At 37.1% G+C, this 26,558-nt stretch overlaps 1 protein-coding gene across 2 annotated transcripts in view; it reads left to right on the top strand.

Annotated features, from left to right (window-relative positions):
• Positions 1–26,558, top strand: part of IPO11 (importin 11) — a 274,257-nt gene that overhangs the window by 205,184 nt on the left and 42,515 nt on the right. For both annotated transcript variants that reach the window (XM_023729611.1, XM_004374553.2), the window contains 2 exons: positions 6,605–6,700; positions 17,627–17,711. In XM_023729611.1, the coding sequence (XP_023585379.1) occupies positions 6,605–6,700; positions 17,627–17,711 (181 nt within the window). The remainder of the gene's footprint in view (positions 1–6,604; positions 6,701–17,626; positions 17,712–26,558) is intronic.

Genomic DNA, 26,558 nt, shown 5'->3' with positions numbered 1-26,558 from the left:
AACATTGGTATACATATGACTGTGTGTGTTGCTGCTTTCAACTCTTTTGGGTATGTACCTAGGAGTGGAATTACTGGGTTATATGGTAGTTCTATGTTCAACTTTTCTAGCACCTGCCAAACTTTTCCACAGTGGCTGCACTGTTTTACATTCCTACCAGCATTGGATAAGGGTTTTTAAAATATCTTTTAATAAGACAAGAATCAGTATTGTCAAGTGACACCTCTAAGCATCATTGAATTGAGTCCCCCCAAAATATGTGTCAACTTAGTTAGGCCATAATTCCCAGTATTGTGTGGTTGTCCTCCATTTTGTGACTGTAATTTTCCTACTTGTTGTAAATCCTAAACTCTGCCTGTGGTTAAAGAGGTGGGATTGTAACACCACCTTTACCCAGGTCACATCCCTGATCCTGTGTAAAGGGAGTTTCCCTGGGGTGTGGCCTACATCACCTTCTGTCTTACAAGAGATGAAAGGGAAGTGAGCAGAGATTCGGGGACCTCATACCACCAAGAAAGCAGCACTGGGAGCAGAGCATGTCCTTTGGACCTGGGATTCCAGGGTGGAGAAGTTCCTAGTCCAAGGGAAGATTTCATGAAAAGGACCTTCCTCCAGAGCTGACAGAAAAAGCCTTCTCCTGGAGCTGACACCCTGAATTTGGACTTCTAACCTACTAGACTGTGAGAGAATAAACTTCTGTTTGTTAAAGCCATCCACTTGTGGTGTTTCTGTTACAGCAGCACTAGATAACCAAGACAGCATCCAAAATAAGCATTGATTTGGGTTTTCTTCAGCTGCCTTTTCCAGATAGTTCTCTACCAGTCAGTGATCATCTGATTCTTTTCATGGGACCTTAGTCTTCATTGGGCATTGTTTCTTCTAGCATGGGCTTTCTTTTGAAGTTCATAAAAGATGGCAGTTTGTTTTCATCTCCCATCACACATAGATTCATTACTGTCTTGAAAATATGGCTTTATTATTTTGCCTGTACGGTATATGTGTGTGTACTCAAAAAGTAATTAGGAGGATTGTTTATAATATAAAAGCTTTCTTGAGGATCATTGTGGCTGGAAAGAAATTCAACTTTCATTTTAAGATAACTTAATGAATTTCTACTATGAGCTTTTTGCCTGTTTCCTTGCCAGTATTTGTCAGGGGAACTAGATTTATTAATACACATTTCCATGATCATGCAGAGAATTACTGTGTAGAAATGATGCGTATTTCCATTTAAGTGACAAAAGTATCTGCAGCCTAAGTTCTGGAAAATATCCAGGGAGGAAAAAAACACCCTGATTTTAATGTAAATGCCACCACTTTTGTAGTCTCTGGTGTCGTGGAAGTTCTGAATAGGACTTTCTTTGCTTTTTTCTTTCAGTAAACTGCTGTTCTTTGCATAATCTTGTTAAATGACACAGGCAAAGAAATATGAGAATATTTTATTTGGTTGTGGTTTCAAGTAATGCTAACTTTACTGACCTTCTGTATTTGGAACATTATAATACAAGAAAGAATATAAATATTAAGCAGCTATGATGTATAAACTGTGTAATTGTGGGGTGGTTAGATCAGAGAAAATTCTAAAGTGACTTTGGTTCTGATTCTTTCCCTTCTTAGGTTTGCTACTATGAAATCAGTTTCAGCTTATAAAACTGCTCCGTAAAGTTAATTTACAATTTTATGTGTGGTTCTCTGTGTGTTTTCCTTCTAGGTCCAAGAGGATGAGGACATGATGTAGATATATAAATCTATCACTTACAGATAATTTAAGGCGAATGCTCAATGGTGATGGGTCAGTTATCTAAAAAATGGAAGTGCAAAATGCTCAGTGGACAAATACTAAAAAAAGTTGGTTAAGTAGAAAGAAAATGGAGATCTATTTACATTCAATCTACTGTTGATTAGGCTAACCAAATTTATATTAAAATATCTCATTTATTTGTGCCTTTGGGGAATTGAAAATTTTGCTTTATGTCTTTAAGGACATTTAGTTTCCTGAATGCCTGTGGTTTGGGTTCATAATGATACAAGAAGACAGAAGTAATTTTAAGCCAGCATAGTTTTAAAAATTGGGTTAGTAAACACAAGGAAGATTGATTAATATATTTTTTCTTTAGTATTAGCTTTCAAAAGCAAGGAAAAATCACTCTGCATTAAGTTTCTACAGTTCACATAGTCTACAAGTATGCTTTTATGTACCCAGAAAATGCCTTAAAATGCTACACCTTCAGGAAATACTAAGACAAGATTAAGAACTGACGACAGTTTTATTCATGTGTATTTCTTTTGCTGAAAAAGAGTTAAGTGGAAACTGTGGAAATGGTTTAAAAGATCAAATGATCTTTTTTGCTATAATCACAATTTTTCATGCCCTCACCTATTAATTTAATGCTTGTGCATATGAAACATCATTTATGACATACAAGCAGATCTTTAAAAAGATAGGCCTGTCTTCTTTCTGCAGTATATGTCTGTGGGAATAAATTACTATATCAACCAAATATGTAAAATAAAGTATTTGTGACAAGTAAGAAGGAAGAAAATATTCAAGTTATTAGTGCTTTTTTGTCTTTTGGTTTTACTTTCATTTTCCTGTCTTTTATCTTTGATGGTAAACTTACCTTGCATTTTCTAAAAAAGAATGTTTCAGAAATATATTTCCAACATAGCCACCTTCTAGTCTATAATCTGACCCATGCCTCATATAACCAGTTGTAATGTTTGGTATCTACAACTCAGCTATCCATACTTGTAATTTAAAAGAGAAGTAAGTAAAAATAAAATGGTAAAAAGAAGAGAGGGCAGTTCTCAAGCTTTTGGGATCATTAATTTCGTTGATTATTTATTGAGTGTTCAGATTATGTATAATGTTACCCTATGGGAGATAAAAAATAAATGTAACATAGTCTCTGCATCAGGTTACTTAAAATCTTAGGGAGAGCAGGCATGAAAAATTAAAGGACATTAGGAGAAAGTAATATAAAAGAAGCCACGTGAGTTACCTGCCAAATGAGTTGTGCAAAGGGTTTATGCTACTGGAAATTCAAAGGACAGCGTGCTCACTTACAGTGGGTTAGAGAGTGGTCAGGGAAGGCTTCATGGAGAAAGTGTGAACTAAGGTGAGTAGAGACAGAATACTGTCTTTAGAGGAAGGGAGTAAGCAGAGTTACAGAGTCGGTAACCATTATATTCAGGAGATAGTGACTTAACTGTTTGCCTGAAAGTGGTGAAGGAAAGAGTAATGGGATATAATTTTGGAAAGGTGGGGTTAATGGAGCTTGCTGAAGTCCTTGATAACCCTTGAAAGTTTTTAAACTAAGGAGAAGGAGAATGAAGTGTAAGAGACTAGAATAATAAGTACTGATTTACCTCCTGGAAACCCTCAGTAACAAGGAAATGAATAGAATCCATTAGGTTCCATTTAGCACTGTAAACTGTAAATAACTTTATATCGAAATTGGAATTCCTTTGTTTAGCGGGAGCATCTATCCTAATACAGTCAATGAAAGATGGTGCTTTTAACTCGGATATTCCAAGATCTTAAGTGATGATAGAGTAAGTCAAATCTCTAGGGGACGTTGGTGAGAATTTGAGAAGAATAATTTGACTTTGCTTCTCTAATATCATCCAGGGGACTGGATACTCTGACTTAAGTTGAGTGCCAGTTAATGAGTCAGAAATATCCCTAAAATTGAGAAAGGCAGTTACTCAGGATATCATTACGTGATTAAAAATAAAAGGAACATCTAATTTGTTGTTTAATTTCGTTGTCCTTCCTACAGATTTCTAGTCCATAATGAGCTCCTGAGCTTACAGCCTAGTGTTTCTCAAAATTTTGTTTGAAACAGAGAACAGATAATATTCACATGTGCAACACACCTCCTCCATGTATGTATTCAGTTATCTGCACTAGACTTTAAGTTTCCTTTAGTTTCTGATTTCCCTGAGGTAGCCATCTTTTTATCTGCGAGACCTATTAGGGCATCTGATACATTTTATGGACTCACATAATGTTGATTAAAATGAATTAACTCAACTATGATGATCTATTCACCAGGAAGGGTTGGCCTGGGTAATATGTATGACCATTTATTCTCTTCACTCCCTTTGTTGAAAATTAACTTGTATCTTGATATAAATCAGCCTCCTATTTATTAATTTATTTATTTAATTACAGTCTTCTAAAGTCTGCTTATAGGACTACACCAAGATGTAAAATCTTTTCTGGAATAATCACTTGATCTTTTAAAAAAATTTTTTTTTTTTACTGTAATGTAAAAGCTATACTGTATATGGATTAGTTATTGAAAACCTGATGGAACACGGTTCTACTCTGACACACATGGGGTTGCCATGAGTCAAAATCGACTTGATGGCCACTGTTTTGTTTTTAATAGACTAGCATGGAGCTTTGCTGATTCTTTCAAGGGCTTCGGGATTGCTGTGTCTTTCTGGTTAATGTCAGCTGTCGTGTCTCCATCACTAAGCAATGGTTGGAAGAGTTAAGAACTGAGTGAGATCTTAGATTACATGGTTTCCTCTGGGTACTTTCAGTTCTTTTACATTATATCCTGTGTCAGGTTTGAATGGCTGACTATGGGGGCCGCTTCTAGAAGGTAACACACTGTGAAGAATTATAATAAAGTCTTACTTAAGGTTAGCAGCCAGTTGCAAACTGCTTGTACCAGCCAGGCTCCTATCCTCCTGCAAGAGGGAGTTAAAAGCAGGTGAGAAAATATCTGTATATCAGAATAATACCTTGCCCATCTGGTGAGGTAGTTCTCCAAAATTTATTCACATTTGAAAGTACAGACAAAAAGTGTTGACCTTACAAATGTTGAACAAAGGTTAAAACAAGACCCAAGCTGTGCTGACTCTGGGAGCTGCTTTACCGAACTTTTCTCATTAATTATGCGTCTTAACGCAATGTGAGAAACACTGTAAGTCCCTTGTAAGAATGATGTTATATGCTCCATAGAGGCAGGAATTAGAAGTTATTCAGTTAGTTTTAAATGCAGTATTACAGTTTAGTATGCCGATAGATGATTATATACTTCCACTTTCTTAAAAAATCAGGTGTATTAAGGTATAGTTTACATATAGTAAAACCCTTTTAAGTGTACAGTTTTGACAAATGTATACAGTTGTGTAACCACCACCATGCTCAAGCTATAGAACATTCCCAGCACCCTAAAAAGTTCTATAGTACCCATTGCAGTCAGTCCCCAGTTCCTGGCAACCATTTATCTGATTTTTGTTGCAATAGTTTTGGCCTTTTCAGGACGTCCCATAAATATAATCATACAGCGTCATAGTTTGAATTATGTCCCCCCAAGAACGTGTATATCAGTTTGGCTGGGCCATGATTCCTGGTACTGTGTGATTTCCCTATGTGTTGTAAATCCTGCCTCTATGATGTTAATGAGGGAGGATGGGTGGCAGTTGTGTTAGTAAGGCAGGACCTGATCTACAAGACTGGATTGTGTCCTGAGGCAATCTCTTGAGATATAAAAGACAGAAGTGAGCAGTGAGATGGGGACCTCATACCATCAAGAAAGCAGTTCCGGGAGCAGAGCATGTCCTTTAGACCGGGGTCCCTGCACCGAGAAGCTCCTAGTCCAGGGGAACACTGATGAGAAGGCCAACAGAGAGAGAAAGGCTTCCCCTGGAGCTGACACCCTGAATTTGGACTTTTAGCCTACTTTTACTATGAGGAAATAAACTTCTCTTCATTAAAACCATCCACTTGTGGTGTTTCAGTTATGGCAGCACTAGATGACTAAGACATACAGCATGTAGCATTTTGAGTCTGGCTTTTTTCTCATAGCGTAAAGCTTTTGAGATTTATCCATGTTGTTGCTTGTATGTGTAGTTTGTTTTATTGCTGAATACTATTCCATTGTACAAGTTTTCTACAGTTTGCTTATATATTCACTAGTTGATGGACATTTGCATAGTTTGATGTAAAACATTATGACTATTATGAATGAAACTGCCATAAACATTCATATACAGGTCTTAAGACACTTGTTTTCATTTCTTGGGTAAATATCTAAGAATGGGATTGCTTAGTTGTATGGTAAGTGTTGTGTTTATAAAAGTTGCCAAAGTGTTTTCCAAATGGATGTACCATTTTATATTCTTACTAGCAGTGTATAAGAATTCCAGTTTTTTCTCATCCTTGCCATATATTTTCTCCCAGCCTGTGGGTGACCTTTTATTTTTCTTGACAGTGTCTTTATAAGAGCAGAGTTTTTAAATCTTGAATGCTTTGTCTTTATGTTTAGAATCATAAAAGTAATACATGAGTCAGATTTGTCTATACAACAAGTGGTGTGCTTTTTTGGTATAATAAATAAAAGAATATAAAACTATCTCCCCTCATCTAGTGTTTAAACACACTAATAATCTAATAAATTCTTTTTAATGTTATATGCAAAGGTCAAGTGTTTGCTTTAAGAAATATATTTTGGAAGCTTCTTTTATATTTCAGAACTAAAAGTTATCTCCCTTCATGTGTAAGAGGATGATTAGATTTAAAAAAAAAAAAGAATTATCTGTTGAAATACTCTAGTTAACCTGTTTTGCCCTTCTTTTATTCTAGTGTTATCCAAGATAAATTCTGTGGAATTATCAACATCTCAGTAGAGGGCTTACATGATGTCATGACGGAAGATCCTGAAACAGGAACTTATAAAGAGTAGGTGGAGCATTTAATTAATCTTAGTTGGACTTAGGGAATAATTAAATACATACTGCATGAGTTTTGTTTAGTATCGCCATATAAACACAGTATGGAAACATTGTAATTTTGCCTTTTATAAGAAAAATTTTAATTCTTTTATTTAGCTTGTAATACTTAACTGCTTGATCTTGAGATCAGTTATTTTATTACAGTGATCTTCTGATATGAGCTTTTTTCGTCTAATCATTTTATGATTTGACATTAGGTTATTGAAAAATTCAAGTGTATTTTAGCACATAAATTCCTTTTTAAAAAATGTTTTGAACATTCTTTTTTTGTTTTCCCAACTTAAAAAGTTCCCTTGCCCTTTAGGCAAGTTATGGGAAAAAGGTGATATAATTGCTTTGTGTTTGGTTGAGTATAATTGGTGTCTTTAAGATGTTTGAAGTCATGTAGTACTTGATTGCTGCTGTTCTCAGGTGCCGTCGAGTTGTTTTTTGACTCACAGCTACCCATTGTGACAGAGTAGAACTGTCCATAGGGTTTTCTAAGCTGTAATCTTTATGGGAGCAGATTGCCAAGTCTACTGCATGAGAAAGCTGGATAATGATGAAGAACGAAGAAGAATTGACACATTTGAATTGTGGAGTTGGCAAAGGATATTGAGTATACCATGGACTGCCAAAAGAATGAACAAATCTGTCTTGGAGGAAGCACATTCAGAATGCTCCTTAGAAGCAAGGATGGCAAGACTTTGTCTCGCTTACTTTGAACATGTGATCGGGGAGATCAGCCCTGGAGAAGGACATCAAGCTTGATAAAACAGAGGGTCAGTGGAAAAGATGAGCCTTAACAAGATGGATTGACACAGTGGCTACAGCAGAGGCTCAAAGATAGCAATGACTGTGAGGATGGCACAGGACTGGGCAACGTTTTGTTCTGTTATACATAAGGTCTCTGTCTTAAGCTGGGTTCTCTAAAGGAGCAAAACCAGTGAAGTGTATAAATATATATAGAGAGAGATTTATATCAAAGAAATGGCTCAAATGGTTGTAGAAACTGGAATGTCCCAAGTCTGTGGGTCAGGCTGGAGGCTTCTCCTGATTCCCATAGCCGCAGGGGCTGGCAAACTCAGGATCACCAGGTCAGGGAGCAGGCTGTTGCTCACAGGCTGCAAAGATCAAAGAATCCCAAGATTGGCAGGCAAGACCACAGGTAAGCTGCTAGCTCAAGTCCCAAGAACCGGAGGTCAGACAGGCAGGAGCCAGCTGCAGGATGCAGAGCGAGTAAAAGCCACAAGCCTTGCCAGAATGCCCACTTATATATCCGATGCAGGTCACGCACCCAAGGAAACTCTAATTGATTGGCTGCTCGCAGCAGATCCCATCATGGGAGTGGTCACAACAGCATATGACTGCCAAACGACTGAGAATCGTGGCCCAGCCAAGTTGACACACAGTCTTAACCGTCACAGTTGCTATCAGTCAGAGCCAACTTGATGGCATCTAACAACAACAATGGTAGTTGATTAATTCCAAAAAAGACTAGTTAAAATTATATCATTTGAGATAGTAGTTAAAATTATCTTATTGGGAATGCTAAAAATCTCATTTATCTAACTATTAATTTGAAATTTTCTGTTTTTTTTTAGATTAATCATTATATCCTTTTGTAATTTGTAGAATAGCCATACCTTTTCTCTTATTATTACCGTTAATAAAGGGCATGTTTCATATAATGACGAGCAAGGCTGCATAAGTGTCTAGACCACTTGACTTCCCTTCGATAATAGTATATTGAGCCTGTTTTCTTTGCTTTTTCTAAAACTATCTATACAAAAAAAAAAACCCATTGCCGTTGAGTTGATGCCAACTGCTAGTGACCCAATAGCATATCATATCTTTTTTTTAAAAAAGATGGAACTCATATATATGTTAATATCTTATTAAATATCTATAAACAAAATATGTCTGTGACATGCAGCTTAGCTTTTTAGAAAATAGGAGTTCAGATGAAGTGGAAACATCGAACTTTGTGATTACAAGCTAAAATTAGAAACCATTCATCCCTTTAGGCAGTTTTTTTAAAGCTAACATATGGGTTTATACCACATGACTGTAATATTTTGTGTTTTTATACATAACATGTAACAGTTTACAGCTGCACCTACTCTTCACTTACTGACATGGTTAGGTTGCAGAGACCAGGTCGTTACGTGAAAATCAGTACTATGCAAAAATGGAGGATGATCACATCAGGTCACAAAATGGAGGATGACAGTATTATTACACAACTACCGAATTGCATTACATAACTGCCAAACCACTGTGAATCGTGGCCCAGCCAAGTTAACTCATAACCTTACCATCACAGCCAACGTTACTCTCACCTCGCACCTTGGCATTCGTTATTGCCAGACATACGTAGTTAATGCACAAAGTAGTAGATTTTTTACTGCTGCCGGATAGTAAAAAATAGTAGATCTTTTATTATTGTCGTAAGTGCTAAATGTCAGATAACATGATGGTCGATAATTGAGGAGTAGGTGTATTGTGATGTTCAGATGTTCCTTGTCTTTCTGTGTATAGTATATAATTTATTTGGAGGGGGTGAAACACTAGTAATAAGTAAAAACTGTTATATATGTTTTATACAGAACACGCATAAAATAGAACTCCTGGTTTGTGCTTTAATAGAAATTCAGAGAAAGGAAAGGCTCTGTGAGTTACAGTCTTCACGGAGGAATAAGAGTCAGGATTTAGGAAGTAGAACAAAATAATAGGATACTTCAGTTGGAAGAGACAAGAATCTGGAAGTTGTTAGAAATAAAATTTAGAAATTTTCTAGTACAGTTTCATGATATTAAAGGTCAGGATAGTGGAGCTCAGAAAAGTCCAAGTGACATAGCAAATTTGTGGAAGAATTGAGCCTTCTGACTCAGTATGCCAACCTCAGCTATGAAGTAAAAGCTGGTTTGGAAGGGGGAGATACTAGAAGTAAGGAAAACAAACTGACTAGAAGACCATTACACGATTTCAGACTAGACAGACCTAGACTCGAGAGTTGATGTGTACCAGTAGCTGGAACATACGACCACTGTTTTCTTTTCTTCCCCAGGATTGCTTAGTGATTCCTTTCTGCCCTGGGGTGGTATTTAGTATAGCACAGTAGAGAAACATCTCTGTTTCAGTTTCTGAGAGGGGTTACATCTCTGATAAATCTTCCTACTTTGTAATTCTGTGTATATACAGTTCTGTGATTATAGTGTATGAGAGTATATGGCACAATTAGGCTTTCAGAAAAGTCAATGTGAGGAAAATGTTTAGTTATGTAGCTAACTTAGCCTCCAACTTCCTCTTCCTGTTTATTGAAACAGTTTATTCCAATAAAGTTAATTTTTCCACTTCTGTTGAACTCTTACTGTATTCTCAGTTTAGAAACAGTTGGAACAATTGGAGAAAACCCTGTTTTCTTCACCTGCATAAGGAAGCCTTGTTGACAATTAGATCATCTCTTTATTCAGACTCGTTTGTGCCAGGCACTGTGCTGTGTGAGAAGGTTGTTTCAGTGCCTGAAGAAGATGAATCTTGTCCTGAAAGAGCTCATAGCCTAGAAGGGGATGTGGGGACCAATTGACCGGTCCTTTTGAACTGCAGGAGAGGAAAGGGCCTGGGGAACCTGAGTATAACTTCTGAGAAGTATCGTGTGATCTACCATATATTTTCATATTTGATAAAAAAAACTCGGAGGGTATTTATTAAATGTACCCAGTTCAAGTGTATGAAGAATGCACAGTTGAAATCGAAAATGAGAATTAATGAAGAAGGTTGACATATCACTTACACCGTAAAGGATAAACGTGTTTTTCAGAAGGAAAAAAAGGGGAAAGTGTGTACTTGTTCCAGGAACAGAGAGAAATTTGGCTTGATTGGATCATAAGATTGTAGGAATGTGGAATAAGATAGATTAGAGCCAAATACTAAAGTGACCTCTGTGAAATGGTAGGGATTCTGGACTACTTTCTGTAGACGGTGGAGATCCATTGGGGATTTTAAAGTAAATTGAAGTCACATGATGAGAGTCATACTTTAGAAAGGTCACTTCTGTGCATTGTGGGTGACTGGGAAGGGTAGAGGTGCACAGCATACTGGAACTTAGACCATCAGAACAGTCTGGGGTGCATGTTTAATTAAAATGCAGATTTCCCTTCCCCACTCCAGATCCATTATATCAATCGTTAGGGGTAAGACAGTAGAACCTGCATTATAAACAGGACCCTGGATAATTCATATGCACTCTAAAAATCGAAAACCTACCACATTGGAGGTAAAGAAGCCATTTAAGTAGCTGTTAGTCTCACTAAGCAATGATGAGGCAAATTTGAGAGTTTGGAGGAAGGACTGGCAAGAATTGGTGACAGATTGGGTGTGGCTAAAGGGGGTGAACTCGGATGGTGGGCTTATGGGTGTGCGTGCACACACGCACAGTTTTTTAAAATCCTTTTGCTAATACCTAGTAGCCTTGCTTATTTTTGCCCTTTAATATGTTTTCATAGCTGTATTCATATAGACATTTTAAAATTTAAATATAACATTCTGTATAGAAAACATAGAAATTGAATTTTATTTGCTCCTCTAATGATTCTATTTTTTATTTTACCAAAAATTTATCTTCCAAGATACATGGATAGTCAATAGTTGACTATGATTAATCTTGATACTAGTATTTGTTGAGAGTGGTACAGAAACTGAATCCATTTAGAAGAAGGAAGAGTTCCATTCTGAGAGTTTAAGAGTCCTGAAGATTTTTTTTTTCTTTTTTTTTTTTAAGTTAGTAGAGTTCTTATCTCATCAAGCGAGGAAGATATATGCATAAGGTTTAATCATTATTTATTGTATTTAGAGATTTGCCTTCTCCTTATCTTTGCTTAGTATGTTTTCCTTTTCTTTCCTTAAATAATATTTTGTTACCAGGCACATTAGGAAATGAGGTTGACAACCCCCTGCCAAAGTTTGGGAAATAAAAAGGAAGAAAGAATTTAACCAGTATTTTAGGAAGCTTAGAGACACTAAGGAAAGAAGCAGTAACATTGATTTGGGAAAAAAAACCAGAAACACAAAATTACTCCCATCCATTTGATTCCAACTCATAGCGACCATGTAGGACAGAGTAGAACCGTCCCATAGGGTTTCCAAGGTTATAATCTTTATGGAAGCCGACTGCCACGTCTTTCTCCCTCAGAGTGGTTGGTGGGTTTGAACTGCCAACCTTTCAATTAGCAGCCAAAGCTTAACCACTGCACCGTAAGTGCCCCTTTGTTGATTAGAATAGGACTCATAAATTCTTTCTTTATAGCTAGAGAGTATAAAACATACTGGCTATAAAGGAAATAGAGGGCATGAATGGTTCAGTGGTAGAATTCTTGCCTTCATTGCGGGAGATCCAGGTTAAATTCTCAACCAGTGCACCTCATGTGCAGCTACCACCTGTCTGCCATTGGAGGCTTGTGTGTTGCTCTGATGCTAAACAGGTTGCAGCGGAGCTTCCAGGATAAAATGGACTAGGGAGAAAGGCCTGGTGATCTACTTCTGAAAAATCAGCCAGTGAAAACCCGGTGGATCATAATGATCTGATCGACAGCCAATCATGGAGATGACACAGGACCAAGCAGTGTTCCGTTTCGTTGTGCGTGGGGTCGCCACGCGGCGAGGGCTGATTCCATGGCAGCTAACAGTAAAGGAAATAGTTTTATTTAAAAAAAAAAGTAAAATTCAGGCTTTTATAAGTGTCCTTTCTCCTTTACTTGCTACAAGGAATATTGGCCCACCAGATAGCTCTTCAGAATGGAATAGAGAATACCTGAAGACACCTTGATTCCCTAATTCTGACATTGTCATCTGTACATCATTCTGACTTGTGTAGGTTCCTATGACCTCTTTGGGATCTCTTTCTCCAGTTTTCCCCTTCTGGGCCATACTGCCCCATATTGTTAAAAGCCCAGTTTCTTACAGGACAAAGTTGGTAGGGTCTTATTCTAAGCTGACCCTCAGTCTACATTACTAGGCTTTTATCTCCCTGGACTCATTATCATTCCCCAGACATGCATCTACTTTTATACTCATGCCTTGACTCATAATATTTCTTCTCCTTGATTATCATGCCCCTAGTCGTGCTCTGCCTAGCAAATACTTACCACTAAGATTCCTTTCCAGACTCACAGGAAGAGTGGATTGCATCCTTCTCTGTTTTTCCATGGCACTTTGTCTGTGCTACTATTATATGGCATTTAGTTATTTGCTTACGTTCTGTTTAGTTCCCATAAGAGAATTTGAGACAGTGCATAAGAAAAGTGCATGCTTACTATGACAGGAAACTATTAACACAGGATTGAAGGATTTTAAACAAGAAAGCTTGACTGGCAAAACCTGTGGTATCTGGACGTAAAACTTAGCTCTGAGCTTTCTAACTGCTAGGACAAAGAGAAACTTCAGGAATTACCTAGTTTCTGTTTTTAAGTAGAAGGAAATATTTAGGAGAGACTTTTTCTTGGCCTAAGCCCAGAAATGACTATTTTAATAAGATATTTATATAAAGGACTGTAAAAGAACTTTCAGCTACAAGTAATAGAAAACTCTGATTCAACAAGCCTTAACACTAAAGGTTATCATTGACCAAAAAAAAAAAAGAACCAACCCGACTGCCGTAGTCAATTCCGACTCATAGCAATGCCGTAGGAAAGAGTAGAATTGCCCCCATAGGGTTTCCAAGGCTGTAAATCTTTACGGAAGGAGACTGCCACATCTTTCTCCCACGAAGCGACTGGTAGGTTTGAACCGCCAACCTTTTGGTTGGCAGCTGAGCATTTTAACCACTGTGCCACCAGGGCTCCTCCATTGACAACAAGATGACTGTGTTTAAGTAGCCTCAGGATTAGCTAATTGTGGCTTCAGCAATATCACCAAGACCCATTCCTCCATCATCCTCAGCACATTAACCTCATCTGTAGGGTCCTTCCCTCATTGTCACAAAGTAGTTCTAGTCTAGTCCACATATTACAGTTCATGACCGTGTCAGTGGCAGACAAGTAATCTTTTTCTTTTGTTATTTTTTTTTTAAGATCTAGGGAAACCTTCCCTATAAGTCATTTCGTCAGACTTCCCCTTATATCAAATTGGCCAGGATTTCTTAAGCATACCCCAGCAATCATTGACTGGGGACTAGGATCACTATGATTGCTTATTGAGCCACTGGGAGTGGAGCTGGGATCAGCTTTTTCTGAAGCATAAAGTGGCATGGAAGAGAAAGATAATAGGGCAAAATCATGGTTCTGGTAGGAAAGAGGACTATTATATAGGCTACTAATGTGTCTACTACAGAGACCAGTTGAATAATGTTGTCAGTTCTGGTTTTATTTGTAACATTTAGAAGTGATCTGTATATGGTTTCTTACGTTAGCCTAGCTGAAAGCTAGTTATGTAGCATGAAAAAAAAATTCATTCTTTTAGAAGTAGTTTTATAATGACCCTATAGGACAGAGTAGAACTGCCCTATAGAGTTTCCAAGGAGCAGCTGGTAAATTTGAACTGCTGACTTTTTGGTTAGCAGCTGAGCTCTTAACCACTGTGCCACCAGGGCTCCTTCATGGTATCTAGAGAAGTATAAGTGGGAAGCATTTAGGACTGTGGTTAGCAAAGTGTGACCTCCAATCACTGTTGTGGAGTAATTTGTGAGAAATGCGGATTTTCACGCCTCACACAACTGTACTGAATTAGAAATTATAGGAGTGGGACCCAGCAGTCAGTCTGTGCTTCAAGACAGCCCTCCAGGTGATCAAATGCAAGCTGAAGTTTGAGAAGCACTGATCCTGGACATCAAGAGCATGACTCGCTTACTTGCTTTTGCTGCCAAGCATTTCACCTTTGCACACAGGTGGGCTCAGGTAGAGTGGGACAAGGCTTTTTTCAGAAAGTAGCTCTGAGCTGTTCGTATGCTAAAATAAGGGCAAAATCGAAGCATCCCAATTTGATTTGTGAATTATGGAAAAGTTCACTTGGGCTAGGAACATTTTGAAGACAAGTCGTATTTATCAGTGTTCAATGAATAAATTCAGCCTTAACTTTTCTCATCTGTGAAATGGCTGAAATACTTAAGAGCGCAGAGTTTGTGTTGATTAAATGAAAAACATTTTTGCAATCACTATTTAAACCGGGAATGATTAAAAAGACTTCATGCTGCATTCGCACACTTGTTGGTTGTGTTTGATTGGAGTCTCTTGTTGAGAAAGATTCTGATTTAACAGGCTAGTGTACTACCTCAATCTATTCAATGGTTTCTCCTGTGAATATAGTGAAGCGTCTTTAATGTCCACAATACGTTCTGTGAAATAGGACATTATGTGATTTGGACATTGTGCAAGGGCGCTTGTGTGGCTGTGGCTCCTCCTGTCGGTGCTGAAGCCCGGGATTCCTGTGTCCTGAGCCATGTGCAGGGCCGCCTGTGAGTAATGGCTATTGCCTCTCTGCTCCAGCTCTGGGAGGTGCACGGGCTCAGAGGGTTGCAATCCCTGGTGGCAGGGACTGGGGGTCAGTCCGCCTGCCACCTGCAACCCTCATGTCCTTATGAACCTTACCCACACCAGGAAGCCCGCGTTCACGCATGAGCTTCGATTCTGACTTTGGAGCCTTAAAAGACAGCAGCGATTGTTGAGCCTAACCCCTTCATTGTGCAGACGAGAGACCCAGGGAGGTACTTTGTCACACAACACACTCATGACAGAACAACGATTAGAATCCCAGAACTCTTATTATTCATTGCTCTGTAGGCAGTAAAGTAAAGAATATAACCTTACGGAACCACGGACGTACATGCAGTCAGACATTGCGCAAATGGACGTTATGTGGGGCATGACTGTATAGGATAGAGGCATGGCTGCTTATGTTCACGTATTAGTCATCCCTGTTTTAAACTGCTGTTGTTACTATTTCTGTTATTACATTTACAGTTCATACATTTTAGCTTTCTAGAAATCTGTTCATTCTCACCATGCTTTTTATGTAAAACATGATTGTCTTTCTTTAATCTTTGTTATCATGATAGGACTTGACTTTTAGTTGGTGATTTTCATGCAGACGAGTTTCAGCTTTGGGATTTTTCAATCCAAATATTGCTTCACTTTCCACCCTTTAGAGACCCACCTGAATGCAATTTGTGGAATACCGAAGCAAAAAATATCTGCCCTCTAGATAGTTTTTGGTCAGTGGACAAAACATGTCTCTAGAATATAGTCAGTTATTAGTGTTATAAATCTTTAATTTAAGGAAGGCAAAGCAGAATTTTTACTACACAAGTGAGTTAACAGATTTTGGAATGCACGGAAAGAATTTGATGCAAAATAAAGCATACTACCTGTAAAATCTGACCCTTCCCTGGAGATCCCTATTCACTGCACTTAGAATTCAAGTCTGCAACAGGCATTTATGGCTAGTGTGAGGGAACCCCATATTATCATACAGTTCTAAAATACAAACTTTGAGATCTGGACTTTGTCTTGGCAAGGAGGACTCCTCTGCCTTTCATACTCAGAAATGGTAATGGACTGCCAGTTTAAGAATGATTCTGGTGTACTTTTGAGGTACATCTTTCCTGGCTGCATCCTCTTTCTTCCCTACCACTGACCCAGTGCTAGAAAAAGGAAACTTTCTCTGTCACCCTGTCTACCCAGGGCTGTGTTATTAATAAGAGGAACTTTACATGGCACATTTCACTTTATTAAATGGATTTTAGACTGATAAAATAATGTCTTAATTTTCTCACTTTGTGCCAGAATCCATTTCCCAGCTACTTGTGCTTCAATATAATATGCCAGTTACATGGTGGGTGAAAGCACTGCAGCTCCAAGAGGTCCAGGCCTTGCAGTAAGTTAGGGATTGAGCCCTTGCTGTTTTTCAGGGCTTCTGATCTCCATCCTAAGGTTCTTATTATTTGATCCACCAGTGTGCATTGACTGGGTCAGAGGCAGTTCAAAAAGTTTTTTTTTTAATGATGAAGAATAGAAAGAAAAGGACACCTATATCCACTGGAAGAGTGGTCTTGATCTAGTACCTGGTGTCATGCCACAGCTGTCCTCAACCTTGAATTAAAAGCTATTTATGCAGCCGAGTCAGGAATTGTCCTTCACCTGTCCTTGCTATGTGCATAAGAGAAACCAGATTTTCGCTGTCACAGTTTGTTGACTAGGAACCTCTGACTGATAAATTACTGAATTCTACTACTCTGGGAAACAATGGGTTTGTTCCATCGACTTGATTCATTAGGCAGCAGTATTCATTTCTTGTCTCCCTAGAACCAGTGTTAACTGAATAGGAAACTGTATTTCTGTTACCTCTGCTAGTGGTGAAGAGCTGTGGTGCAGATAATCAAAACAGAGTGATTTGTAACTGTTCTGCAGGTACAAGTGCTATCAGGGGCAAGCTCCCTATAGCATACTTACGCCCTTTGGAGCACAAAGTAGGTTCTTACATAATTAAGGGTGTTTTGATAATATTGTTTAAATTATTATTGCTATTGTTATAAACATGTATAATCTATAAACACATGAAGATTAGTGAAAAGAAGTATTCATTTCAGGTGTTTATAAGTATTTTTAAAAAAGATGTGAAGGGTATACCTTGCTTTATAAAGGTACTGTTTGGTTCAAAAGTTGCCTATAAATTAGGTATTCTACAATTCACCACTTTAAGTGCCTGAGAAAAATGCTGTAACATATTTTGATGTAGGCTTCTTTTTAAAGTGAGATATCTTTTAATAATTAAAAAAAATCTAATTCATCTAGTCTCTTGCTCACGTTTTCATACATAGAATCATTTGTATCCTCAGTGATTTTGAGGGCTTGTTTTTAGTATTTCTTACTCATTTAAAACATCTGTTTTTTGTTTACTTTAGCTGTATGTTGATGTCTCATCTTGAGGAACCAAAAGCCACAGAAGATGAAGAACCACCCACAGAGCAAGATAAGAGGGAAAAAATGGTAAGTTAGAAAAGTAGCTTCTAAAAATTAGGGAAAATCGTATATCATCATTATATTCTGTAAGTTTGAAAAGGTCTCTCAGTCCATCTGTCTGTCTGTCCATACATCTATGCATCCATCTCTTGTTGAAGAATTAATGTAAGGCATGTCAGTTTTGAAATTTGGGATGTACCCCTAGAACAGATAAATTGTATTCCTAGTATAGGAAGTTGAGGTTAACTCTTGATCTCAAATAATTGTGCTTTCTCTTAGCTGAGCAGAGGGTTAACTCTTAAAATTTACAACTTAGGTAAGGCTTGAGGATCACATGTTATTTATTATTTTTTGAGATTTACTGAAATTTCTTGCATTCCCTATTATTTTATGGATCTTCGCAGCAAACTTTTTCTGAGATCCATCACAGGCCCTTATGAAAATGCCCTGAAATTGACCTAACTACTATATTTAAGTCATTAATTCTCACTACAGGAATCCAGTAAGAAGGAACAAAAAATAGGGAACATCTGAAATATCTTGCCTTTAAAAATTATTTATGATCTTGAATTTTTAAGTACTTTTGTAGACACCTGGATAAATTTAGACACATAGATAAAATGGGTACATAAAACTTTTTTCCACCTTCCTCTTGGAATCTCTTCTAGTCTCCTGGCCTCACCACTTAACTAACTTCATTGTGACTTCCTTCTTCCTTTGTAAAATGAGAACAATAGTATATACCTCATAGGTAAAATATATGAATCAACATATAAAGTGGTCATTAAATAATACTGGATAGCTACTAATTACTGTTTAAGGGTTAGCTATGATTATTCTAGTCTGATCATAATACTCCTTAGAATTATTCACATTAACCCTCAAGGACTTAATCCACAGCTTGTAGCTAATACTGCATAGCTCTGACAGCATTCTTTTGCATTGTGTTTGATTTTAACTCAGTTTTACTTTGCTTTTATGCCAGAAATCATTTCCTTAGCAGCTAGCTAGTATGAAGGAAAGGACAACATCCAAGAAAGTCTAATTGTGACCTTGAGCAAGTCACCTGGTGTCTCTAGAGCTGTTTCCTCATCTGTGAAACGAGAGGGAAATTGGATTTGCAGATACCCAGGGCCTATTAGCTGAAAAAGTACTTGATTTTGTCACTCTTAATACTATCCCTTTCCTTTTCCAGTATGTAGTGTTCTGGTGAAGTATTCTTTTGTGAATAAACTTCCTGAAGTATTTCTGCCTTGAAATGAGACTGCTATGTGGTGTCCTAAAATATATGAAAGTTTATTACAACCTAACAGTTTGTCTTTCCTCCACCTTCACTCTCAAATTTTTTAAGCATTGACTATATCGTTGGTTTTACAGAAAAATATACATTTTCTTCACAAGATTCTGAACTTTTAAATGAATAGTAGGTGTTCTGCTTCTGTTTATCTATCAGCTTCTGTGCACACTTTATTAACATCAGTTAGTCTGATAGATCTACTCTTGAGAAATTAATTTACCTGAATCTGTATATAGTTTTTCATTCTGTATATAATACTCAGTAACGTAATATAGTCGTTTATTTTGATTTTAACTTAATTTTCAGCATAAGTGAAATATTGTCTCAAAGAGCGATGTAGTAACAGAGTTTTGGAAGTAACACATTTCCTTGATTTAGTTTTACGACCTTGAATTTTCTTTCAGAGCTGATTATCATTTTCATTCTAATTATAGGTAGTGTTGATTTATATTTTTTAAAGTGGCTGATTTCATTTGAAGTTAGTCATTGCAGTAGCTATTTGATGTATATTTACACTGTTATATCTACTAAAGTTTTCCGATCCTTTAGTCTTAAGAGAGAAACTGATGATACCAGCGTAGTTTGTGATTGAAGCTGGGATTATGTATCCTAGTCTTGAATAAATCTAATTATGAATACAATGCTAATTTTTAAATGAGTGTAACAAAAATTAGTTTCACTATCTCTTTAGGGTTATAAGTATAAATGATGTAATTTTTTTCAGTAATTAATATCGTTTTTGTACTGTGACGTCTTTAACATTAGAAATTTCTTGAGAACTATCTGGAGGTGACTTGTGCTGTTATTTCAGTGGGAATGGCAATGTGTTTGATGGTAGATGATTATTATTTAAAAGAAAAACAAATTCAGCAGCAAAGGTTTTTTCATTTTAAAATAAAATTCATTTTCTAGGATGAAAAAAATATAGCTGCTTAGTTGCAAGGTTACATAGATGAAAATTTGATTTACTGATTGTCACTGCTGTCCTAAAGTGGTCCCTACAATGCGGTGTCTGGTTCAGCAGGTGCTTTGGCAGAGGACAGTAGTGACAATTGTAATTCAGAAGAGTGAATAGTTAATATTATATTAAACGTGCCAAATAATTTTCCATAGTTTTTTGAGAATTCTCTATATTTTACCTTAAATAAAAATGAAGTTTTCTTTCAGGAAAACTGTTACGCAGTACAGAGTCTTTTAAAAATTTTCTTTTATATCCGTCCCCTCTTCGTACCTTCTATTTTAGGGGAAAACACATAGAAGATTGAATGCAGCTCAAACATTTCATTTAATTTCTAGACTCCTTCTCTGTCTAGTATATTCCTCTAGTATAATAATTATTTTATGACCCTTTTCTCTGAAGAATTAAACAAATACCTTAACATCTTAAGTTGTTTTTTTAATGGCATGTGACCTCTTAGGCATCTTGAAGTTGTACTTTCTTTCCGACTTGAAGTTTTTCAACAAGTTAGTGTTTTCTGGCAACTTTATGGTACTTGCTAAAAAGCCTTTTTTTTAAAAAAAAAATTGTGCTTTAGGTGAAAGTCTACAGCTCAAGTTTATTTCTCACACAAAAATTTATGCACATATTGTTATATGTCCCTAGTTGCAATCCCTATAATGTGACAGCACACTCCCCCTTTCTACCCCGGTTTTCCCGTGTCTGTTCAGCCAGCTCCTGTCCCTTTCTGCCTTCTCATCCCGTCTCCGAACAGGAGCTGCCCATTTAGTGTTGTATATCTACTTGGACTAAGAAGAAGCACACTCTTCACGAGTATTATTTTATGTGTTATAGTCCAGTGTAATCTGTCTGAAGCATTGGCTTCGGAAATGGTTTTAGTTCTGGGTTAACCGAGAGCCCGGGGGCCATGTCTTCTGGGGTTCTTCTAGTCTCAGTCAGACCATTAAGTCTGGTCTTTTTACTAGAATTTGAATTCTGCTCTCCACTATTCTCCCGCTCTTTTAGGGACTCTCTGTTGTGTTCCCTGTCAGGGTGGTCATTGGTGGTAGTTGGACACCATTTAGTTCTGGTCTCAAGCTAATGGAGTCTCTGGCTTATGTGGCTCTTTTGTCTCTTGGGCTAATATTTTCCTAGTGTCTTTGGTGTTCTTCATTCAGCTTTATTCCAGATGGGTTGGGACCAATTAATGCATCTTAGATGACCACTCACGAGCTTTTAAGACCTCAGACTCCACTCACCAAAGTGGAATGCAGAACATTTTCTTAATAAACTTTATTATGCCAGTTGACCTAGATGTCCCCTTAATCCATGGTCCCCAGACCCCTGCTCCTGCTACTCTGTCCCTTGAAGTGTTTGGTTATGTTCAGGAAACTTCTTAGCTTTTGGTTTAGTCCAGTTCTGCTGACTTCCCCTGTATAAAAAGCCTTTTTAATGAAATGTTTAATACAGTAAATAAAACTGTGCTAATGAGGTATTTCTGATAAGTATTTCCTGTTACATAGTTCTCATTTTAAGCCCTAAAAATATTTTGATAATCTACTTCTATCGGTAATAATCTAGTTCTTCATATGCTTACTAGATTATGTAATTGATAATGGCAGTATAAATAAGTTTGAACATTGTTAAAACTATGCTCAGTTCTCATTCGCTTGTGCTAGTAGAAGCAGTAACACAAATCATGCAGAATGGTCTATCCAAATATAACTTATATGACTTTGAAATAGTACTGATATCTTTTACGTACATAAAAGTAGGGAATCCCTGGGTGGTGCAAATAGTTAAGTGCTCAACTACTAGCTGAAAGGTTGGTGGTTCAAACTCATCCAGAGGCGCCTTGGAAGACAGTCCTGGCAATCTCCTTTTAAAAGGTCACAGCTTTGACAACCCTGTGGAGCACACATAGGGTCACCATGAGTAGGAATTGACTAAAGAACTGACAGCAACAACATATATAACCGTGTCTATTTTTCAAAGCAATTTTTTAGACTCTAGTTTTATTTTACCCCGATAGCAGTTTTGTGACCAGGTATAGATGTAAAAACTTTTTGCTTAGTGTCACGAATCTAGGTAGTGACTAGGCCAAGATTAGAGCAGAGCTTTCTGACTCCTACTCTAATATACACTCTCTATAGTTTTAGTGTCTAAAAATTCTGTAGCTTTTCTAAATATTTTGAAGAGTCCTCAACACTGTTGTTTGCTGAAACTGCAGCCTGTATAGGAGCTACATGTTTGGGGGAAAACACACCAGGTTAGAACACAGCTCAGCTGCCAAAGTCTGTAGAATTGGTACTAGATCTGCAGAGAAAGTATAGTTTGTTATGTCCTTGTGATAGACATGGGCAGAAAACATGTAGTTTATTAATTCGTATGTTTGCTTTACATTAGCCATTAAATTTAGTTTGTAGTCATTGAACAAACTGAGTGCTGGAGAAATGACCTTGAGAAATGCCCATTGACAGGGAAGATCAGTTTCAGAGAGAACATTATTGCATTTTTACACAAGTAATGCACGTCTTCTACGTTTGTTTGCTAACCGTGCCCTCCCCACATGAGGTATTTTCATAAGTGCCACTATGCCAATTTTTTTTACATGTTGCTATGAAAAAAAATTAGGATAGCATGTTTACAAAAGTACATTACGGGGGAGGGCACAGTTGGCAAATAAACATAGGAGACACACGTTACTTATGTAAAAACAGTAATAATTCACAAAAATGATAATCCTTTTGTGACTAACATTTAAATATTTATTGTATATAAGTAGTACTTTAAGTATTTTCAGTATTTATTTACTGCCTATGGCATGCCAGACACTGTTCTTGGCGTTGGGGATATGGCATTGGAAAAAAAAAACCAGATAAAGTCCCTATTGTAATGGAACTTACAGTCTAGTATTTATTATGCTATATACATATACACACACATATATACATATATATGTATATATACATACACACAGACACACACACACACACACACACACATATATATATGCCATGTTATTATTTTTGTTGTTGTTGTTGTTGGGTGCCATTGAGTCAATTGCAACTCATAGTGACCCCATGTGACAGAGTAGAACTGCCCTATAGAGTTCTGTTGGTTGTAATCTTTACAGAAGCAGATTGCCAGGTCTTTTTTTTCCTGCAGAGGTGGTGGGTGGGTTCGAACCGCCAACCTTTTGGTTAACAGTTGATTGCTTAACCGTTGTGCCATCAAGGCTTCTTTCTATATATGCATATATATCTATATCTATTTATCTATATGTATACATAAATACATATAACAATGTCAAGTAGTGTTAAGTTTTTGAAGATTTAGATTAAGTAATAAACATTACTATAGTTTCCTAATTTTATAGCATGTTTATAAAATTTGGAAAATTATACATTATTTATGTAACTATTTTTACAGCATTTTTATGTTTCAATTAAAGTACATAGTTTTTTTTTGACACTCGATTCATTGACTGTTTTCTTTAGTTGTAATTTTCTAGTGTTTTACTTGGTTTAGTGTTTTACTTGGTTTAATGATATTTCTTTTGGGGACTGTCTTAGTCATCTAGTTTTATTGTAATTGCTGCCAATAAGTTGTACACGTGTAAAAAGTTGAATTGGCAAAAGTTGTGTGATAAACATTGTCTTAGTTATCTAGTGCTGCTATAACAGATACCACAAGTTTATCAAACAGAAGTTTATTCTTTCACAGCCTAGGAGGCTAGAAGTCTGAATTCAGGGCACCAGCTCCAGGGGAAGGCTTTCTCTCTCTGTTGGCTCTGGAGGAAAGTCCTTGTTAATCTTCCTCTAGGAGCTTCTCAGTGCAGGGACCCCAAGTCCAAAGGGCACTCTATTCTCCTGGCTCTTGTTTCTTGGTGGTATGAGGTCCCCATGTCTCTTTGCTTGCCTCTCTCTTTTATATCTCAAAAGAGATTGGTTTAAGACACAAACTAGTCTTCTGGATTGAGTCCTGCCCCATTAACATAACTGCTGCTAATCTTACCTAATTAACATCATAGAGATAGGATTTACAACACATAGGAAAATCACATCAGATGACAAAATGGTGGACAATCATACAATACTGGGAATCATGGCCTAGCCAAGTTGACAGATATCTTTGGGGACACAATGCAATCCATGATAGGAATCTTTTAACAAATAACTTCCAAAGTCAGTTGAATAAACTGAGTCTGTTTTTCACAATCTGTACACATATGGGAATATATCTTAATGTATTCTAGACAAAAATTTAGAATTACCTTATTATATCTAATTAATGAATACAAACCATTATTTTCCACAAGATTGTCTGTCTCATGAAGTAAAGTAGAATTGAAAACATTTATTTCATATTACAAACTACTGAAAATAAAATGGTTCATATATTATCATTTGAGTGTGTTACATGTTAAGTTGCTATTTGGTGAAGGAGCTCTGCAGATAAATTTTCATAGGTTTGTAATAAATTATTTATTTTAGTTTTTTTGTGGTAAAATATATATAACAAAAAATTTGCCATTTTAACCATTTGTAGGTATACAATTTAGTGACATTAGTTACATTCACCGTATTGTGCAGCCGTTGCCACTACCTATTTCCAAAAGTTTTCATTACACCAAAAAGAAACTCAGTACCTCTTAAGCAATAACTCCTCATTCTTCCGTTCTCCCAGTTCTTGGTAACCTCTAATAAACTTCTGTCTCTAGGCGTTTGCCAATTCTAGATGTCACGTAAGTGGGATCATAAAGTAATTTTCCTTTTGTGTCTCAGTTCTACTTGGAGTTTGTAGAGCTTTTTAGATGTGTAGATTCATGTCTTCCATCAACTGTGGGAAGTTTTTGACCATTATTTCTTTAAATAGTCTTTCCGTCCCTTTCTCTCTCTTTTCCTCTGGCCTTCCATAATGCAAATGCTAATTTACTTCATGGTGTTCATAAGTTCCTTAGGCTCTGTTCCCTTTTCTTCATTCTTTTTTCATTTTGAGTGCCAGACTCAGTAATTTCAGTTTTCCTATCTTCAAGTTTGCTGATTCTTTCTTCTGCTGGCCTAAATCTCCTGTTGAACTCCTCTAGTGAATTTTGTGTTTAAGTTTTGTACTTTTCAGCTCAACTATTTCTGCTTAGTTCCTTTTGAAAATTTCTGTCTCTGTATCTATGTTTTCATTTTGTTCGTGTATCCTTTTCTTGATTTTCTTTGTCCATGTTTTCCTTGAGCTCTTTGAGCATATTTAATACTGTTGTTTTAAAAACTTTGTCTAGTAAGTCTATTATGTGGGCCTCCATTAAATGGTTTCTATCATTTTACTCTTTTGAATAGGCTATTCTTTACTGTTTCTTTGTATTCCTTTTGATTTTTTTGTTGAAACTGGTACATTTGAACGTTACAATATGGTTTAACTCTGAAAATCAGATTCTTTTCCCCACAGTTTGCTTGTTGAAGGCTATAGTTGTCCGTTTGTTTAGTCATTTCCCCTAATTATTTTGTAAAGACTGCCTTCCTGGATGTATGTGGACATTGAAGAAAGACTGTTTCTTAGCTTGTGTTCAGTTAGTGTTTTGACAGATTTCCTTGAATTCCAGGGGGGAAAAAAAGGAAACCAAACGATAAAAAACAAAACAAAATCCCTCCCACTCTTTGCAAATTGGCTTTGTGTTGGGGCCTTCCTTTACCCCTTAGGCTTACACTGAGCCTAGATACATGCCAGGGTGAAAGTGTAGGTTTTCTTAGGTAATTTCTGAGCATGCATCTTGCATCTTGTGTATAGCTTTTTCAACTTCCCCATTTATACAGTGCTTTTGAAAGCCATAATTTCTGAAAGAAACTCTGACAGCCTCTCCTTCCACTTTGAGCTTTAAGACAGACCAAACGGAGATAAGCACCTTGCTTCAGTCCTTCATTAGCCCCCAGAGAGGTTACAACAGACATATGCAATGGTTTGCAAATAACATCTCCTATATTCTATCTGGAGCCAGAGACCAGCCTCTCTTTCTGGAATTGCGGGTTGCTGCCTTTGCTTTAATAGTGCATGCCCGGCTAGGGGTGGGACCGAGGCACATGTGGGTAGAAAACCAAAGCAGAGTGAACAGATCTGCAGCCTAACTGAGCTGGCCTCTGAATACCAAATATGTGTGGATCATGGCCCTGGCAAATTTTGCATCACAGTCTTCTGCTTTGGCTATAGCATATGTAAGCAAGCTGATTGTTTGTCAGACTGGGTTGCATTATATTTGATAAGTTCATAACCAGCTCCTAAATGCCAAAAATAATAAACCCTGGGTGGTGCAAATGGTTAACACGCTTGGCTGCTAACCAAAAGGTTGGAGGTTTGAGTCTACCCAGAGTCACTTCAGAAGAAGGGCCTGCCTATCTACTTCTGAAACCCTGTGGAACACACTTCTATTCTGACATGCGTGAGGTTGCCATGAGTTAGAATTGACTGGAACGGCAGCTGGTTATGACTAGCATATTATAGCCTTAGGAAAGAAACCAAACAAAACCCGTTGCTGGTGAGATGATTCCGACTCATAGGATCTAATATAACTATTATAATTAGATAAAATTTGTCTTGCTTCCTCTGCCTCCTAGAAATCTTTAGAATGTAATTCTTTTTTTTTTTTTTTTTT

The sequence above is a fragment of the Trichechus manatus genome, unplaced genomic scaffold (genome assembly GCF_000243295.1).
Source record: "Trichechus manatus latirostris isolate Lorelei unplaced genomic scaffold, TriManLat1.0 scaffold00029, whole genome shotgun sequence".
Taxonomy (NCBI): domain Eukaryota; kingdom Metazoa; phylum Chordata; class Mammalia; order Sirenia; family Trichechidae; genus Trichechus; species Trichechus manatus.
The sequence above is the reverse complement of the archived record's forward strand: the minus strand, read 5'-3'. Positions and strand labels throughout refer to the sequence as shown.